At 46.9% G+C, this 20,041-nt stretch overlaps 2 protein-coding genes across 9 annotated transcripts in view; one reads left to right on the top strand and one right to left on the bottom strand.

Moving 5' to 3' along the window:
- Positions 1-4,089: 4,089 nt before the first annotated feature.
- RAB19 (RAB19, member RAS oncogene family) lies at positions 4,090-19,079 on the bottom strand. 5 transcript variants are annotated; one of them, XM_088018577.1, is made up of 7 exons: positions 18,914-19,079; positions 17,594-18,094; positions 16,852-17,157; positions 16,117-16,441; positions 15,285-15,509; positions 12,406-12,589; positions 4,090-5,198 (listed from the first exon to the last, which is right to left on the bottom strand). In XM_088018577.1, the coding sequence occupies exons 5-7, from the start codon at positions 15,483-15,485 to the stop codon at positions 4,930-4,932; spliced, it is 654 nt and encodes a 217-aa protein (XP_087874703.1). In that variant the 5' UTR covers positions 15,486-15,509; positions 16,117-16,441; positions 16,852-17,157; positions 17,594-18,094; positions 18,914-19,079; the 3' UTR covers positions 4,090-4,929. The 5 variants fall into 5 exon arrangements, with proteins under 5 accessions (XP_087874703.1, XP_027962065.1, XP_027962064.1 ...); XM_028106264.2 differs by lacking the exon at positions 16,117-16,441; XM_028106263.2 differs by lacking the exons at positions 16,117-16,441; positions 16,852-17,157 and having other exon boundaries at positions 17,594-17,743; positions 17,942-18,094.
- Positions 17,403-20,041, top strand: part of SLC37A3 (solute carrier family 37 member 3) — a 52,971-nt gene continuing 50,332 nt past the window's right edge. For 3 of the 4 annotated variants that reach the window (XM_088018575.1, XM_088018572.1, XM_088018569.1), the window contains exons 1-2: positions 17,403-17,622; positions 18,563-18,707. The gene's annotated coding sequence lies outside the window, so the exon portion shown is untranslated. The remainder of the gene's footprint in view (positions 17,623-18,562; positions 18,708-20,041) is intronic. The other variant, XM_088018570.1, reaches the window with a different exon arrangement.

Genomic DNA, 20,041 nt, shown 5'->3' with positions numbered 1-20,041 from the left:
AAAATTCTTCTGGCTGACAAATTATTAAAGTTGTATTTTTTTTAAGATTTTATTTGAGAAAAAGCATGAGCAGGGGGAGGGGGAGGTGGATTCCCCACTGAGTGGGGACCCTGACTTCGGCTCCATCCCAGGACCCTGGGATCATGACCTGAGCTGAAGGCAGATGCCCAACTCACTGAGCCACCAAGGTGTCCTTTAAAGTTTGTATTAAAATTTATTTAAAATACAATTTTTTTTGAGCACCTGGATGGTTCAGTCGGCATAGCATGTGACTCCGGATCTCAGGGTTTTGAGATGGAACGCCATGTTGAATGTGAAGATTACTTTAGGAAAAAAAAATTAAAAAATCTTTAAATAAAATAAAATAAAATAAAAAAACAGGGGCACCTGGGTGCCTCAGCCAGCTAAGTGTCTGCCTTCAGCTCAGGTCATGATCCCAGGGTCCTGGATCAAGCCCTGTGTAGGGCTCCCTGCTCAGCAGGGAGTCTACTACTCCCTCTCCCTCTGCCTACACCCACCCCCCTCCCCGCTCTTAAACTCTCTCTCTCCCTCCCCACTTCCCTCCTCTCTCAAGTAAATAAAATCTTTAAAAAATGAAAAGAGAATAAATGGTTTCGTGTTTTACTGATACTACAAATTTTTTTTTTGTAATTGGAATTTTGTTTCTAAATTAGGTAAGGTTTCAGGTGGCTATTTGCAAGCATTTCTAAAAATTAACACCTAATGTGTGGATAATTTTTATTCCCAGTAAATGAAAACACTAGTTGAATATAATCATCACTCTGTGGTCCCTTTTGATCGTTTTTTGTTTTTGTTTTTAAACATTGACTTGTCAAGTTCTAGAGACATCCTGATATACTATATAAGAGTAAGTAAATTTAGGGGCACCTGTCTGGCTCAGTTGGTGGAGTGTGTGACTTTTGATCTTGGAGTCATGTGTTTGAGCCCTGCATTGGGCTCCTCACTGGGTGCGGAACCTACTTAAAAAAATGAATGAATGAATAAAAATACAGTCTTAAAAAAAATCTTAAAAAATGATTAAAATTAAGTAAATAAGATGTCAGATGAAGAGCGATCTTTGGATGATTTTGCAGAATTACCACCTACTCTGTGCTCAACATGTAGTTTACCTCCGATTGTTTTTGGGTATAGATGAAACAATGTGTGTGTAAGAGTAAACGCAAAAGAGGGGCGCCTGGGTGGCTCAGTCGTTAAGCGACTGCCTTCGGCACAGGTCATGATCCCAGGGTCCTGGGATCGAGCCCCACATCAGGCTCCCTGCTCGGTGGGAAGCCTGCTTCTCCCTCTCTCCCCCTGCTTGTGTTTCCTCTCTCGCTATCTCTCTCTGTCAAATAAATAAAATCTTTAAAAAAAATGCAAAAGAAACTGATATCAAAACCACCTTAGCAGCAATCATGATTCCAATGAATGGTAAACCAACTAAGTGAATCTTGCAAGCACTTATACATGTTTGCTCAATGCTTGATCACAGGCTCTTGAGCAGATACTGAATTTTTTTTTTAAAGATTTTATTTATTCATGAGAGACAGACAGGCAGAGGGAGAAGCAGGCAGAAGGAGGAGGGAGCCCGATGCGGGACTCAATCCCAGAGTCCTGGGATCATGACCTGAGCCGAAGGCAGATGCTTAACCTTCTGAGCCACCCAGGCGCCCAATATTGATATTTTTTGAAAATGAAAAGTTGAAGCAAGCACTATTATTGCCTTTGATGATGTGAATCCCCAGAATCTCTTCTGCATTATCTGGAGGCTTGTAGGCAACCTGCAGGGAGCATTGATGTATGCTTGCTTCTCCATCCTCCCCATTTAACCCTTGTACTGGGGTAGAACTCAGCCTGGTTGGCCTTGGGTCACCCAGATAACCTTGCATATGAGCAAAGTGGAGTTTCCACATCATCCCTGTTCAAGAGAAGGTGGGTTCGGGCTGGGCCTGGGCCAGCCACAGCTCCTCCATAATTCCCCTGTGGTTAGATAGAACAAGCCTAATCCACCCAACGGGCTACCTTCCTCCACCCCGGCCCCTCCCACACTGCCTCCTCCCGCCCCCCCCACCCCCAGGCTTCTTTTAGAGGGAGCTGCTTGACTTTGAAGGATATTGAAATGTATGTTTGAGAGTATATCTTAGGATGAGTATATTTCTGTGTGTGTGTGTGCGCGCGTGTGGTGTGTGTGTGGTGTGTGTGGTGTGTGTGTGGTGTGTGTGGTGTCTGTGTGGTGTGCTGGTGTGTGTGTGTGCGGTGTGTGTGGTGTGGGTGTGTGGTGTCTGTGTGTGGTGTGTGTGGTGTGTGTGTGGTGTGTGTGTGTGGTGTGTGTGGATGATGATGAGGGGTTAATAGGTCAGAACCCAAATCCAATACTGGTCATCTGGTGGGGGAGTAGAGCCTCATTGCCAAGAGTGGCTCTGGAACCAGATTGTTTGGGTTTGAATCCTGGCTTTGCCACTTACTGTGTGATCTTAATCCCTCAGTGTTTTATATCGTCATTTTAAAATAGGAGTTATAAATAGTACCCACTTCAGAAGATAGTAGGCAGCATTCCTTGCCGGAGCATGGCTCTCAAGGGGAGCCTGCCGAGCTGGCTTCACAGCGTGGGTTATAAGACTGCCCTGAGCCCTGGGAATTGGGCCCCCCCAGTCAGTGACGCTGCCACTCCATGCTGGATACCCTTTCAAGGGGACTTGCGGGTTTCTGTCGAAGGACTATAATTTCGCAGAAGCCCAGGCTGGTTAATTTCAGGTGGCCTTGTTCTTCCATGTGTACCCTGCTGGTAGGAATATTTTAATTCCATCTGATCCCTGGAGTGCATAACCTGAGAAGCTGATGAGCTCTTCAGAGTACTGAGGTTGATGTGCACAGAAATGAAGAAAGATTTGTGTGAGACATTATTCTCATGTCTTGCTCAGCCTCTCTCTTCTTTGCTCACTCTCTCCCCTGACCTACTCAATTTTCCTTACCCTAACGACTGTCTGCTTCTTGCCTCCTCGGAAAATCATGCAGTGGCTTTAGTATGGATATATTCCTGATCTGCCTGTGAGATTCTGCTGTGCCAAACCCTTCCTTCAGAACAATAACATGAAGATGAAAGAGGTCGATCCGCTCTGATGCATGTATTCTCTCTGGCATGGGACTAGATTTACCTCATGCTTCCTAAAGGTAGGTCCAACCAATATATTGTGAAATGATTTTTAAATGTGGCTACTAGAAAAATTTAAATTACATATGTGGTTCACACCATATATCTATCAGACAGTACAATAAAGCAATGCCCCTCAAAGTGTAGTTCACCAGCCAAACGTGTGAGAGTGGCCAGGGGATGTTACCGATCCTTGAGCCCTGTGACTGACGGAATCAGAATCTTTTCAGAAATCCACATTCACCCAAGCTTGCCGGGTGATTCTTCCCCACACTGAAACTTTCAAATATGTACTGTATAGAGGTTGGAGGGGTTAGGAGGAAGATCATAGAGAAGTAATCACATTTTAAAAGTAAAAAACCAGGTGAAACATTAATAAAATGTTTATTTAACCTAGTGTATCTAATAATCATTTCAAAATATAATCAATATAAAATTATTGTAAGATTCTTTATACTCTTTTTTTTTTGTACTAAGTGTTCAAAATCTGGTGTGTATTTTGCACTTAGAGCTCATCTCAAATTCGAATTAGCCACATTTCAAGTACTCAAGCTACACGTAGTTAGTGGCTATCTGTTTTGTGCTGGTCTCAGCTTATGGGTAGTGCTGAGGTGAGTCCCCACAGACCTTTCCTGGTTCAGAGCCATTGTTGTGGCTGGACCAGCCCTTGTGTTTTTTTTTTTTTTAAGATTTTATTTATTTATTTGACAGAGAAAGACATAGCGAGAGAGGGAACACAAGCAGGGAGAGCGGTAGAGGGAGAAGCAGGCTTCCTGCGGAGCAGGGAGCCCGATGCGGGGCTCGATCCCAGGACCCTGGGATCATGACCTGAGCTGAAGGCAGACGCTTAACGACTGAGCCACCCAGGCACCCCTCAGCCCTTGTGGTTCTTATTATGATTACAAGATGTGCCCCAGCAACAACAACAAAGTTCAGGGAACTTTGAAAAAACAATGTTTATTATCTACAGGTTCTGGAAGGTACACGGCACACATGGGGGCCACACAGCAAGGTCAATATTGGCTTGACATTCATCTGTGAGCCAACTGAATTTCAATTCACAAGCGAGTTTTTATCCAGCAGATAATCTGGTATTTTAGAAGGAAATTGTCAGCATCTCCCACATTCTAGGAAGGTGGTCACATCAGCCCCGCTAGGATAGAGTGAGATCCAATTCTGTCTCCATCACATGGCTCTTGACCATTTGGCAAGACAGTATTTATGGTCTTGATGTCAAAGGGTTTGCTCCCCAAACTAAAGACCTGAGGTGTGAACGTCAGGAAGCAAAAGTTAACAGCGTTCTGGTTTATCACCGCAGGCTTTTTTTTCTTTCTGCAACCCCCCCCCCCCACACCTGAGCTGTTTTAAACAGCTCTGGAATGTTCTAAACATCCTCTCCCCTCTCTTGATATCCCTCCTTTATTCTTTTTTCACTACCCTCTTCTTCAAGCGAGAAGCAAAATTCAGTAGAAGCTGGTTGGAAGGGTTGGGGAGACCAAATGGAAGGGTAAAGAAGAGCAGACCTTGTCCTCCTACCCCTGTGCCTCAAGTCTGAAGCGGAACCAAGAGAAACAGTGGTGTGGCTTTACTCAGGGTCAGCAGGCCTGGCCTCTGGTGTGAACCCAGGCAAAGTGCTCCCCATCCTGGAGGGAAGGGTTAAGGACCAGCGGCAAGTCTGTCCTTTGGTCTGAGATGCTACGTGGCAGACAACAAGGTATCCCGCTACCTTCAGCATCAGACGCGGCATCCGGTGGCTGCAACTGGCCTCGTGAACGTCTTCAGCACATGCAGTGGGTCTTCTCCTTCGGACCCTGGGCCACAAGGACCGGCCTAGAATCCGGGGCCAGGCTGTTCAGCGTGCTCTCCCCAAATAAGTGCAGGCTGTTGCGGGTGATCAGCTCCCTGGCCATCAGCATGAAGACCTCGTCTATGTTCTTAGACTCCTTGGCAGATGTTTCTAAAACAGCAAGCAGGCCATGCTTCTCAGCCAGTGTGCAGGCATCCTCAAACAGGACATTCCGTTTTTCCCACAGGTCACATTTGTTCCCTGGGAGCGAGAAAGAAGCAAATATTCCATGGACAAACTGAATCTGGTTTTGTTTTTGTTTTTGTTTTTTTTAAATAAACCTTTAATAGAAACATTTTAGTTCAACAGTACTCAAGCGTGATTCATTCCTAAACAGCCATTGTGGGCAGATTTACTGAAAATGAAACCACTGATGGAAAAAGAGCCACTGTCTTAATTCACTGTCAAATGAGATCCTGAGGAGCTGTGAGAAATGGGCCGGAGGTGTGTGTTTTATTGGCAGGGACAGGTGGAGCCTCTACATTCTACGGAGGGACAGTCATTCCTTCCTTCTAAGTCCAACTAGGTAAAGACTATGCTGGAGGGGGTGTTTCTGCCTTCTCTGTTATTCCTTCAAATCTTGTTTCTCTTTCTGCTCTCTTTTCCAAACCACAAAGGGTTGGATACCGTGGGATGGGGCCTGGGCTAGCTGAGGAGCTTGTGATGAGGATTTGCTGGATTGAAGGTATGAAATGAATAATGCAGGATTTAGCTACAACTTAAATATAATAGGCAGATTTTAAGTGTGCAGTTCATGAATTCTGACAAACGTATATGCTCTGTAACCATCATTCCCCTCAGGATATAGAACATTCCCTATTACCCCAGAAAGTTCAGTGAAGGGTTTTGTGAGCATGGCCCCCAGGACTGGTTATGGAAGGAAGAGTGACCCATCTCTTTTGCTTTTCCACTTCAACCCTACGTGCATCCAATCTTTGGACTTTGATTTCTCTGAGGCAGGAATCTAAAGGTAAAATTGTTTTCCTGCAGGATTTGTTCTACCAGACATCAGGATTTATTACAAAGCTACTGTAATTAAGACGGGCCAGACCAGTGTTTCTCAACTTGTTTTTTCTCATAAAGGAGCCTTCTGAGACCCTTTCCCCCCATAATTAACCCTCCCCACCATGAAAACCTTTAAAACTTTTCATTTTGAAACAATTATAGACTCCCAGGTTGTTGAAGGAGGTCTTTCAGGGAGGTCTAGCGTACCGTTCATGCAGTTTCCCCACTGGTAACCTCTTGGGGAATGATAGTCTGATGTCAAAACCAGGAAATTACCATTGGTACATCCCATAGAGCTTATTCAGATTTCCCCAGTGATACGGTGCACTCCTTTGCATGTGTGTGCATGCAAAGGAGTGCACCGTATCACTGAGGAAAGATTGATGGATTGACATATATTGAAATTTTAAAAAATATCTATTTAGGGGGTGTCTGGGTGGCTCAGCTGGTTAAGCAGCCAACTCTTTTTTTTTTTTTTAAGATTTTATTTGACAGAAAGACAGCGAGAGAGGGAACACAAGCAGGGGGAGTGGGAGAGGGAGAATCAGGCTTCCTGCGGAGCAGGGAGCCCAATGTGGGGCTCAATCCCAGGACCTTGGGATCATGACCTGAGCCGAAGGCAGCCACTTAACCGACTGAGCCAGCCAGGCACCCCAGCGGCCAACTCTTGATTTCAGCTCGGGTCATGGTCTCAGGGTGTGGGATTAGGCCCCATGTCAGGCTCCATGCTTGGCGTGGAGTCTGCTTGTCCCTCTGCTCCTCCCCCCCACTCATGCTCTCGCTCTCTCTCTCAAACAAATAAACATAATCTTTTTTAAAAAATGTCTATTCAGGGGCGCCTGGCTGGCTCAGGTGGTAGAGCATGGGACTCTTGATCTCAGGATCATAAATTTGAGCTGCACGTTGGGTGTAGAGATTACCTTAAAAAAAAAAAATATATATATATATATATATTTATATATATGTTGGGGCGCCTGGGTGGCTCAGTTGGTTAAGCGACTGCCTTCGGCTCAGGTCATGATCCTGGAGTCCCGGGATCGAGTCCCACGTCGGGCTCCCTGCTCAGCGGGGAGTCTGCTTCTCCCTCTGACCCTCTTCCCTCTCGTGCTCTCTATCTCTCATTCTCTCTCTCTCAAATAAATAAATAAAATCTTTAAAATATATATATATGTGTATACATATATATATATTTTAAGTAGGCTAAAGTAGGGCTTGCTAATGCAGACCCAGGCTGCAGGCTGCAGGACTCCATCCCCCAGGCAATGTTGGCTCAGGGCTGAAGGAACCTTTCTTACAACTGTGTTCAGTCTGAGACACCACCTACCTACTGGGCTGGGCTGAAAACTGACTCCCAAAGATACGGGGTTCTAATCCCTGGAAACTGAATGCCACCTTATTTGGAAGACAGGTCTTTGCAGATGTTATTAAGAATCTCGAGATGGGGAGAGGATCCTGGATTAGCTGGATGGGCCCCAATACAGCCACATGTACCCTGATGAGTGGGCTGGGGGGGGGGGACACGTCACACACAGGAGGAAGATGAAGAGGGACGTACACACTAGATGTTGCGGCCACAGCACAGAATGCTGGCAGCCACCAGAAATGGAAAGAGGCAAAGAACAGATGCTCCTCTGGAGCCCCGGGAGCTGTGTGGCCCTGCGGATGCCTTGATTTTGGCCCAGTGATACTGAGTTCAGATTTCTGGCCTCCAGAATTGAGAGAGAACACCTTCCCACGATTTTAAGCTGCTCGGTGTGTGGTAATTTGTCACAGCAGCCTCTGGAAACGAACTCAGGCACATCTCTTCAAGACAGCTGCATGCATATTTATAGCCCTGGAGGCCGAAGCTCAGGGCACTGCTCTACTTCTGGAAGGCAGGGGTGAGAGCCTCTAGGGGGGCGGCAGGGAGGGATGCTGTAGGAATGGGAGTTCCTGAACTGGGAGTTGGGTCTGCTCCTTGCATCCCTCACTTTGAGCTGTAGGTGCTGGGCTCAGTGGCACTCGTTCTGCCTTTTATGACCTGCTCCGCCAACCTACCCCATTGCTATGGCAGGTCAGCAGCACTGTCTGCCCAGTGCCCAGACCCTCCACACACCTCACGATGAGCCGGGACACCTGGTGGAAGGGAAAGAAACCGTGTGTTTGCCCCTCGCAGTTCAAATCCTTGCTTGCTAAGTAAGGGCTGTGTGTTGGGCACCCAGAGATGTTCCTGCCCCGAAGGAAGGAGTGCCTCATCTTGTTAAGGAGACAAGACAGACACACAGGCAATTCAACAACTGTATAGGAATTTTCTGATCCGAGACAGGCCACAAAATAATATAGGCCAAGGACCAGGTGAACGGTAACAGTTGTTACTAGTACAGGTGTGTAATCCCTTGTCCACATTTCCCAAACCCAAAAACCTCGGAAACCCCTAAGTGTATTTGGCAATTCCTCTGACGGTAACATCTGCCCTAAACTGGCATTTGAGGTTTTTATTCAACCTGGTTTGTAGGCCTATGTCACACATTTCACTGCACTGCCTAAGAAGGCATCTGACCTTGGGGTGTTGGCCCAGACCTACTGAGGGTGTTACGTAACATAGAAGGCATTCTTCTAAGATCTGACAGATTCTGAAGGCTGAACTCTTAGGCACGAAGAGTTTTTGCTGGGAGAACGTGGACTTGGAAATATAGCAGCAGTTGAAGTGGAAGGTTTGCCTGAAATCCGAAGGGGACAGAGAGCAGGCGCCGAGGGAAAGTCAGGAGAACATCCTATATAACCTATAAAGGAAGTCGGCTCCTGACCCCTCCCTCTGATGGGGGTACTAAGAGCTGGGAGGCCACAAACAGCAGAAGGGATGAGGAAAAGATAAGAGCCAACCTTCTTGAGGAGGAAAGCGGGGTGCTTGTAGGCTGTGCTCAGGAATTTGTATGCTATCTTGAGGGCAATGGGGGTCCACCAAGGATTTTAAACACAGGGACACTACCAAGGGTCTTCCGGTAAATGGCCGGAGAGAAGGAGCAGTACAAATCGGTGCACTATCAGCTCTCTGACACTTTGTGTGAAAGTCTGCGTCCTAAACTGATACATCCTGATCATCTTCGGGGGCATTTCTAGAACCAATCGTAAAGTGAGGCAGAGATGGTTGTGAAGAATGACAGATTAGGGTATAGATACCACAACAGCCGTGAGATTCCTGGGAATCCTGCAACATTTTAGCATTCTTTAAAAGATTTTATTTATTTTATTTGCGATCGAGCGATCGAGAGGGAGAGAGCGAGAGAGAGCACAAGCAGAGGGAGGGGCAGAGGGAGAGGGAGAAGCAGGCTCTCCACTGAGCAGGGAGCCCGATGTGGGGCTCCATCCCAGGACCCCGGGATCATGACCTGAACTGAAAGCAGATGCTTAACCGACTGAGCCACCCAGGCGCCCCCATCTTAGCATTTGTTACCCCCTCCTCTGCCCCATCTGTGTCTGCTGCAGAGGAATCGGCAGTTAAGGAGAGTGCTGGGGCGAGAGCCAGCGAGGGAGGCCCAGGACATTGGAGAAAGGGCTTTGTCTTCCAAATATAGCTCAGAAGGGAAGGGGTCCTGGGGACATGCAGCTTTGCCTTGCAGGCTTCCAGGCCCTGAGGAACAACTACGTCATTGTTGGGAGCACAGGAATTTAATGGAAAAGAGATCCAGTCCAGCTTCCTGGGAAAACTTCAAGTGTGATCAGAACGTCTTCATTCCCCTTAGTGAGATGCACATTTTCCACCCTCGCGGGTCCCTTCTCTGGGAGCTCCCCCTGGTGGGGTTTCCTTCTGCCCCGGAGGTCATGGATGTCCCTCCCCGTCGGCTCCGCTCTCCACCCAGGGGGGCCTCTGAGCCCCTCGATCTAGCACAGCAGAGCCTCATCTTTGCTCCACTAGGAAATAATGGCTTCCCCTTACTGAGGTCTTAGCACCACGCTAAGTGCTTCAGATATATCCATTCAACTCAACAGCACACCTGAAGCAGGTATCCGTTTCATAGATGAGGAAATAGAAATTTAGAGAGAGCAACGAGCCCAAGTTCAGAGGGGAAGGCAGAGAAGGAGCTCTGAACCCCAATCTGTCTGACTCCAAAGTCCAGTTAAATGCAGTGACTCAGAGGGCTCAGAATTGTAGCTGGATCGGCTAAGCATTTAGTGTCGCCTGTCACCAGCATCCCCCTGGAACACCCCCTGGTCCTCACACCCCAAGGGTGGGGCCCTGCTATCCTGAAGGATGCAGGATGCCTCGTGAGCATCCTCCTTCGTTGTTCCCAGAAGTGGTTGTTGGGGAAGAAATATGGCTCTTTTGGGGTCAATGCTTATTCGTCGAACTCTGAACTCTGCTTGTAGAAGTGTCCTTTATACCAGAAGTCAAATTACAGAAGTTTCTGGTCCCAAAGGAGGCCTTTGGGTGAGAAGCTACAGCAGAGAGGCATCTTGCTCCTCCCAGAGAGACGAGGTGCCCTCCGTGGGGAAGCCTCACTAATCTCTCCCCGCTGCTTTCTGCCATGTGGGACAAGCTCCTCAGAGAAAACGAGGGAACAGAAGGTGAGGGGCATCTACCTTGGCAGCAGACTGTGGAATCTGGGGCTTTGGATCTGAGGTAGCAGGAAGGAGGGAGCGCACTCTAGGCTCTTGGAATGACTTTGTTTCTCAAGTTAGAGGAACGGCATGAGGTCCCTTCAAGTCTGTGCATATGACAGGAGCCGAACTATGAATCAAAACACCCTTTCTGGAATCATGGCAGTGATAATGAATGGGCTAGATGGGCTCAGAACACGTGCCAATGACCTCTTCTAGGGCCCGCCCATGGCCAGGCTTTGCATCCTGTGACCGCCTTCACCATCGGGGCCCAGCTCTTGGTCTCAGGTAGGTACCTTGCCCCGCACCCGCCCGTCTTTGGGTTGGCCAGCAGCCTGGATCATGCTTTGCCATGAAAAGAAGGAACGGGGATTGCCTTGTGAGTAAGCAGATACTGAGAGAATGAGGTCTGTGGCGGGAGCAGGTCGGAGATGATGTTTTGAGGGATTCCATGAGTAAGGCGTGGGAAGCAGCTCTGAGAGAGAGGGAACAGGTGCACAATACAGCACAGGGGGGCTGGTTCCCAGAGCCCAGCCCTGAAAGGAGGATGCACAGGTCCTGCCTGTTGGTGGTGGCGGGGGCGGGGGGGTTTGGAGGGGTAGGGGGTTTGGGGAGGGGGAGAAGCAGGCTGGCTCCACTGTGTCTCCTGCTCTGGCTGGGGCTTGATTGCTGGTTTTTCCTAGATCCTAGGAACTTGCTACCCTCCCCTCTAAGCCCTGAATTATTTGGAACATAGATGAGAGAGTTCCTCAAACAAACTTTCTAGAACACATCCTACGGTCTATTAAACACTTACTTGGTGCCAGGCACTGCTAAGCAATTTATATACAGTATCTCATTAAAGTTTTACCACATCCCATTAAGTATTAATCACATCTTACAGATCAGGAACTAAGGCTCAGAGGGTGACTGGCCACAGAGCTAGGACATGCTTGTCAGAGGATGAATCAGCCATTAAACACGGTGTGTTTAGCTCTTTCTCAGTCTCATAGCTAGCTGTCTAGACTTGTTCTGTGTAAACTTCCATTTGCCTATGAATCTCCTTAGGATCCTCTTAAAATGAAGATTCTGATTCAGGAAGTGTGGGATGTGGCCTAAGATCTTGCACTTTTCACAAACTCCAGCAGGTAACTGTTGGCCCACAGACCACACTTTGAGTAGCAAGGGCCTAAACCATCTTGCCAAAATGAAGCAGCCACTTGGTTAATAGTCGTGTTCATAGGAGGAAGAAAAAGGCAGCTCTGTTTGCAAAACTCATACTACAGAGAAGGGATGGAAATGTACACCTTCTGAATGTACAGTAGGACTGCTCACGTTAAGCCGGCCATTTCCTTTGTGCAGTTGAAGTTGCTGTTAATTTTGATGGTGGTTTGTCATTAAGATTTGCTTAGGATCCTAGCAGGTATAAAGGAGTCATTCATGGGTGCGGTCCCAGGCCTGTGAGTGGCTCCCTTGGGGATTTGGAGCCGTCTGATATTGTGAACCTCAGCCTCCAGGGGATTTCCTGTGTGGTCTACACACATTTGCATCAAATCATTTGGGGTATGATGCCTTCATTGAGTAGCCTGGGCCCCATCCCAGGTCTCTGGGACTAGACACTCTAGGGTGGGGCCTTGGAATCCGTATTATTAACAAGTTCACACCCCACCACCCACATTCTCAAGTGAATCTGATGCGAGTTTGGGGACCAAACACTTTGTGAGGTCCTGTCCACCACCTGCACTTTTATGATTTCATGTTCCCTTGCCATCAGAAACACACAAAAAGCTGTGCATCTGCAGAGGGGCCCAGGAGAGAAAAGCCAAATGCTTTGAAAACGCCATACCAATCAGCATAATGACCAAGTTCGCCGCTCCGTATTTTTCTATCTCGTGGATCCAGTGAGGAACAGACTCGAAGGTGGACCGTCGGGTGAGGTCGTAGGCAATGATGGCAGCGTGGGCACTGCGGTAGTAGCTCTGAGTGATGGTCCGGAACCGCTCCTGGCCCGCCGTGTCCCACACTTGCATCTGGAAGAGGGCAGGAAAGGGGGGTCCGCATCAGGAGTTCCTGCGCCTGATGGGAGCTTGCTCACCTACGTCATCTGAAAAAGGCAGTTTCCTGGCTCTCACTTGGAGATACTCAGTAGGTCGGGAGAGGGGCCCAGGGATCCGTGTTTCCTTTTGCTCCTCAGGGTGATTTGGATGTGCTTTCAGGTTTGGGAGCCACCACCTAAGGGACACTTTAGTCGGAGAGGTGGACCCAGTGTCTTGGGTCTGGTGTTCTTGACCGTTTTACCTCCATCATCCCTTTGTCTAGATTTTGGGGTTAACATTTGGAACCTGCTCGTTGATCCCACTCAAGGTGATAACACTGGCTGAACCGTTCTGATTTTAAAGGACCACTCAGCTGTGTCTGTTTAGGAGTGTCCTTATGATAACACCTTCTCAGTGACCATCCCACACCGGGGCACCCGTTTGTCCACCCTTCCACCGTGTCTGAGGGTACCCGTTTGTTCACTCTCTCACACTATTTATAAAATATACTAATTAATTAATTATTTCATTAAGTAAACTCGGCACCCAACGTGGGGCTTGTACTCATGACCCTGAGATCAAGAGTCGCATGCTCTACCTACTGAGCCAGCCAGGCACCCCTATAAAATGTATTTTTTAAAGAAAGATGCAAACATACCCCAAACTAGAGAGAATGAAGCAAGGAACTCTCATATAGCCAATATCCAGACTCAGTAATTATCAAGATTTCACCACTCTTGCTTCATCTAGCCCCTTCTGTTGATTTCTTTGAGGTGTTATTTTATTTTATTTATTTTTTATTAAAGATTTTATTTACTTATTGACAGACACACCGAGAGAGGGAACACAAGCAGGGGGAGTGGGAGAGGGAGAAGCAGGCTTCCCGCTGAGCAGGGAGCCCGATGCGGGGCTCGATCCCAGGACCCTGAGATCATGACCTGGGCCGAAGGCAGACACTCTACCACTGAGCTACCCAGGCGCCCCTGAGGGGGTACTGACCTGGGTGAATCTCAGACGTCATGTCATTTCATTTGTGTCAAAAGTAGACATTTTCATACAGAAGCACAATGCCATAATCACTGCTAATCAGCTTTCCAGTAACTCCTTGGTATCATCTAATATGTTAAAATTTTCTTGATTGTCTCCAAAATGTCTTTTTACTGTTGTTTTTATTTAATAAAGATCCGAAGCTTTACATGCTTTACATTTTCACCAACACTTTCTGATCTTTTCTAACCAAATGGGTAAGAGTCTCTCACTGTTATTCGAATTTGCACTTTTATTTTTATTTTTTAAATTTTATTATGTTATGTTAATCACCACACATTACATCACTAGTTTTTGATTCAAATTTGCACTTTTCAAATCATGAGTGAGGATGGACACCTTTATATCTTGACATGAATTTCTGAGCTAGTTCTTATCGAATTTATGAAATAGCAATTGTGTCCAATCTGTGGATTGCCTACTTTTTGTATTTGGTTGTTAGTCTTTTTCTTAGATATTTATTGGGGCTCATTTCACGTTAAAGAAATTAGCCTTTTGTCAGTTCCATATTTGCAAATATTTCTTTCCAGTTTGTCATTCATCTTTTGACTTTGTTTATGGTATTTTTGTGGATGTAGAAATTTGACCTTTATATCATTATATAGAGATATATAAACTCGGCCTTTAGGTACTTATGATTGAGCAATCTTTTCTTTTATGGCTTCTGGGTTCTTGTCTTAAAAGGCTGATTTCCCCGGGGCGCCTGGGTGGCTCAGTCAGTTAAGCGTCTGATTTCGGCTTGGGTCGTGATCTTGGGGTCCTGGGATCAGCTCTGCATTGGGCTCTGCGCTCAGCAGGGAGTCTGCTTGTCCCTCTCCCTCTCTCTCTGCTTCCTCATACCCCTCCCCCGCGCTTGTGCTCTCTCTCTCTTTCAAATAAATACATAAAATCTTAAAAAAAAAAAAAAAGGCTGCTGGGTGCCTTGGTGGCTCAGTCAGTTAAGCATCTGCCTTTGGCTCAGGTCATGATCTCAGGGTCCTGGGATCGAGTCCTGCATCAGGCTCCCCTCTGCCCCTCCTCCCACTCGTTCTCTCAATCTTTCTCTCAAATAAATAAAATCTTAAAAAAAAAAAAAGGCTGATTTCCCCATTCCACAATGATAAAGATAAATATTTCAATGATCTTTTTTTCTGGTATTCTTATGATTTCATGTTTTATATTTAAATCTTTTATTCCTCAGGCATGTGTTTTGGTGTTAAGAACTCTAGCTAAGGGGTGCCTGGGTGGCTCAGTCGTTAAGCATCTGCCTTCAGCTCAGGTCATGATCCCGGGGTCCTGGGATCGAGCCCCACATCGGGCTCCCTGCTCGGCGGGAAGCCTGCTTCTCCCTCTCTCACTCCCCCTGCTTGTGTTCCCTCTTTCGCTGTCTCTCTCGCTGTCAAATAAATAAAATCTTAAAAAAAAAAATGAACTCTAGCTAAGGGGCCCCTGGGTGGCTCAGTCAGTTGGGCATCTGCCTTCGCTCAGGTCATGATCCCAGGGTCCTGGGATGGAGCCCCACGTTGGCTCCTTGCTCAGTAGGGAATCTGCTTCTCCCTCTACCCCTCCCCCCTGCTCATGCTCTCTCTCAAATAAATAAATAAAATCTTAAAAAAAAAAAGAACTCTAGCTAAGGGAGGAGCCAACCCCGTGCCTTTCTGACCTTCACTTTCTTGCCATCGATCTCAAGGGAGCGCACAGTGAAGTCCACCCCAATCGTGTTCTGCTGTGTCTCTGTGTAGACCCCAGATTTGAAATGCTGTACCACACACGTCTTCCCCACATTGGAATCCCCAATGAGGATAATCTTGAACAAATAGTCAAAATTCTCATCTGCTGCCCTGGATGAGCTGGAGAATTGCATGGCTCCTTGCCACCTAGAATGGACCTAGGAAGAAAAGAAGGAATCCAGCACCTCTTTAGTGAACTAGACACTGTTCCATCAGGCGCCAGGCACTGTTCTAGGCACTCGGGATGTAGGACAGGAGAAAGGGAGGTTGTTCATTCATAGCACTCGCATTCTTGTGGGAGACGGATATTTATTCCTGGTCAGGTACAAGGGAGCTGTCCCCACATGCCCACACCTGGCCTCCGTGGGTTGGCATTACTTTAAAATGAAGAGGTTTGGGGCACCTGGGTGGCTCAGTTGGTTGAGCAACTGCCTTCAGCTCAGGTCATGATCCTAGAGTTCAGGGATCAAGTCCCACATCGGGCTCCCTGCTCTGCAGGGGAGTCTGCTTCTCCCTCTGACCCTCCCCCCCTCATGTTCTCTCTCGCTCTCATTCTCTCTCTCAAATAAATAAAATCTTTAAAAAAATAAAAAATAAAATGAAGAGGTTTAACTGCCATTCTCTGTGGGGCCCAGCACACAAGCGACACTCTCAGATGACAACATTGACTGAAATCTTAGTCACTGAGGCAAGGAAGTACCCCATGCTCTGTCAAGCGCCCAGAGCAGGAGGATGGCAGGGGAGATGCCTACGGGAGTGTCCCACCTGCCATTCATCAGCTGGAGGACATGCCTCGCTGTCATCCTAGCTTCACTTCTCACGGGGAGGAAAACTCCCAACTACAGAAGACAGACTGTCCAGGCAACCAGCAACAAGGACCGACAAGATTTGGCAGAGAAGTCAGTTTGGGGAAGAGGGACATGGCCTTTTTCTTCTGTTTTCTTGACCAGGAAATTACGATTTCGAGAATATTCAAGATGAAAACTATGTGGAGCACCTGGCTGGCTCAGTCGGTAGAGCACATGACTCTTGATCTCAGCGTTGTGAGCTCAAGCCCCATGTTGGGTGTAGAAATCACTTAAAAAATAAACTTAAAAAAAAAAAAAACCCAAAATGAAAACTATGGTTTTCAAATGTTTATGGCATATTTTACTATGGGCTGGGAAATAACTTAAAGTTTCTAATGACGGTGTTTCCCAAACTGATTATGTCACAACTATCTGAAAGAGATACTTAGAAAGATAGATTGCTACAGCCCATTCGAGATCTGCCAAATATATTTAAAGACACACACACACACACACACAGGCACACACTTCCCAGGTGATTCTGATGACCATCCAGGTTTGGGGAGCAGTGATCAACAGAATCACTCACCTGAAACTTTATTCCCACCTCAGCATTTCTGCCTCAATATCTACCTGTACTTTGATATCTTTGATCACAGGGAACTTACTACCTCCTGCAAGAATCCACTTGGCATGTCCAACTCTAACTTACATGGGGTTGAACTCTATCTCCCTGTGGTTTCCATCTGTTGCCCCCGGGCTGTGCCAGGACTTGGCAGATTCCGATTCCACATGACAGCCCATCAGAAATCTGAGGCAGCAAACATATCCCCTCAAGGCAAATATCCCTGGGCCTTTCAACCGTTCTTCACATGATGTTGTGTTGGGTCTCCTCATCCAATGTTTCATAAAAATACATGAAAACTTATCCCATTCGATGATTAAATTTGACATGCTTCACGTTGCTCCTGCCTTATGACACCCTCCTCCATTTCTTCCAGTTTTATTTTTTGGTTTTCTTTAAAGTCAGAAAAGGACAGGTCTGTATCACACAAATTAGAAAGCACACAGACTCATAATCTGTACATGAAAACCCTGAGCTTTAAACAGATGAAGAAGGCTCCCATCCCTCTCTTGGACGCCTCTGAAAATCACCTCTGGCAAATGATGCAGCAGACAAAGACACAATGAAACCACTTTTTTCCTTCTGGCTTTTCAAATAAAGAAGGCCATTCCACTTCCGGTGTCATATCACTAACTTGAGCAGGGAGGGACCTTACTTCCACCTTCCCCCCTGCCCCAAGCAAGTCCTCCAGGTTTGTTTCCACAAAAGCCCTCTTTACCTTAGCCGGCGCCCCCTGCAAGGAGAAATGAGCAGTGCCCACCCGCCGGTGCCAGATGCCCTCCATCCCGCATCCTGTAGCCTTCACCTTCCTGGTTCACTTGTTGCTTACCTGGCTCGCTCTCTCACCTCTGCTGGCAGGTAATGTTTATTTTATTCTCCTAGTTTTCCTTCCTGGCCCTCCGCGCCTTTCTTTCTCCCGCCAGGCCTGGCCAGAGTGGTGGGAGCTGGTGCTCGGTCCCCAGGTGTCGGGCTTGGCGACCTGAGAAAGTGAAAGGAAAGCGCGAGCCCTCCCACCGCCCGGGCCTCAGCTGCCGTTGGGTACAAAGCGCAGGGTGAGGCGCTGGCCAGTGCTCCCCATGCAGTCAGCTTGCCCTCCCGACATTCGGCACCTAGCAGAGCCAGACGACAAGGACTAGCCCTTAACTATTCAGCCACCCTGTTCCTTCCTTCTACTCACCTTCTCTTTTGCAGTCCTTGCCCCCTGGTTTTTCCTGGGGTCTCTCGTTTGGCTGGGGTGGGGGGCGGCTAGTTGAGCGGGGGGCAAGGTCAAGGAGAATACAGATCTAGGTCTTGAGTCATTTGGCTGTTTTGTGGACTTGAATAACTCTTTCTGAGGAGCCACGGAGAGAAAGGAGGCGACCCAAAGAGAAGATTAAAACAAAAAACCAAAACAACTCTGAACTTGCATGGGAAGAAAGAGCTGAAAAACATTTGTTTTCCTTCCTCAAAAAATCTACCACAGAACGAAGGTTGATTTCTAGGTCTGAGAAAACCTAGAATTAATCAATCTCCTACTAGCAATAAAAGCATAATACTTAAGTTTTTCCCTCACAGAGTCTGGAAGAGTCACCGCTTGTCATATCTTAGGGATTAGATTTTCTCCAGAATATAGAATGTAAGGTGTAGGCAGTATACCATGCGCAAAACGGAAACATCAGATTGATAAAATATTTAAAATATTAAAATATTAAAATATTTAAATTGGCATAGTGTTTTCAAACTGTGGGTTGAGACCTATTAGTGAGTCATGAAATCCATTTTTTTGTGGGTGGCAACGAGCATTTTTTTTTTTTTAAAGAAGGCTCCATGCCCAACATGCGCCTTCAGTTCACGACCCCGAGACTGAGAGTCATTGTGCTCTGCCGACTGAGCCAGCCAGGTGGCCTGCGACCAGCATTTTTACAGAAGAAAGTAGGACAGAATTTCAGAATGTATGTCATGCGGTAAGGCTAAGTACTGCTTTGTACCCTGTTTGGGTCAGTTTTGTCCATGCATGGATGTACTCAGGTGATATAAAATGTATCTCTTACTGTGGGTTGAGGTCTAAAAAGATCAAGAAGCACTGAAATAGAGGAGGGTTTATTCACTTTCCAAGAGCATTTCTTTCTGTAATTCCTTCAGAAAACCTATAAGTTATAATTTATCTTACCCCATATTCCATTTACACATCACTTTTCAGGAACCTCTCTTGAGTCATAAACCCGGTGCTGGCAGGTAGAGCAAGAAAACAAAGGCACTGCCGAGTGCTGCTGGGGCACATTGTCACTTGGGGAGTCACAGGCAGACGTCTGTGCACTGAAAATGACATATAGTTCAAGACCCAGCACCCTGTATGGGCGGGAGACAGGAAATAACACCTGTTAGATGTGCATGTCAGTGAGGCTAGGTGTCAAAATGGTTTCTTCTTCTGGTAATGGTGACTGGGGAAGAAAAAAAAAAAGTCAGCTGACTCAGCCCCGGTACTTGGAGAACATCTAGAAGTAGAAATCAAATAGTAAAATGCCTAGGGCGCCTGGGAGGTTCAGTTGGTTAAGCGACTGCCTTCAGCTCAGGTCATAATCTCAGGGTCCTGGGATCGAGCCCTGTGGGCAGGCTCCCTGCTCAGCGGGGAGCCTGCTTCTCCCTCTGTCCTCCCCCCCATGTTCTCTGTCTCTCTCTCCCTCGCAAATAAATAAATAAAATCTTAAAAAAAATAATCAAATAGTAAAATGCCTAGATGGTTATGGAAGTTAAGGAGGGAGAGAGATTCTGCCTCCCCCATTCTGACTTTCTCTACCAGACCCTTTCTGCCAACATGACTATGAGCACAGAGAGTGTGGTGTGGGCTTCTTGACCCGGGTGGTAGTGACAGGTTATATACCTATTTTATTTATTTATTTATTTATTTATTTATTTAAAGATTTTATTTATTTATTTGAGAGAGAGTGAGCCTGAGAGAGAGAGCACAAACCAGGGGAGGGCAGAGGGAGAGGGAGGAGCAGACTCCCCACTGAGCAAGGAGACCCTGGGATCATAGCCTGAGCTGAAGGCAGACACTTAACTGACTGAGCCACCCAGGCGCCCTATACTTATTTTATTCCTCTCCACACATGCATACATAGACATATGTACATGCACACACATATGTTTCACAATATGTACACTTTACCATTTTAGCTTTTTTTTTTTTTTGAGAGAGAGAGAGAGTGTGAGCTGGGGTGGGGAGGGGCAGAGGGAGAGGGAGAGAATCTTAAGCAGACTCTGTGCTGAGTGTGGAACCCAACAAAAGGCTCGATCT

This window comes from Eumetopias jubatus, unplaced genomic scaffold, assembly GCF_037043125.1.
Source record: "Eumetopias jubatus isolate StellerSeaLion01/CBP00866 unplaced genomic scaffold, mEumJub1_p1.0 scaffold_14, whole genome shotgun sequence".
Lineage (NCBI taxonomy): Eukaryota > Metazoa > Chordata > Mammalia > Carnivora > Otariidae > Eumetopias > Eumetopias jubatus.
The sequence above is the reverse complement of the archived record's forward strand: the minus strand, read 5'-3'. Positions and strand labels throughout refer to the sequence as shown.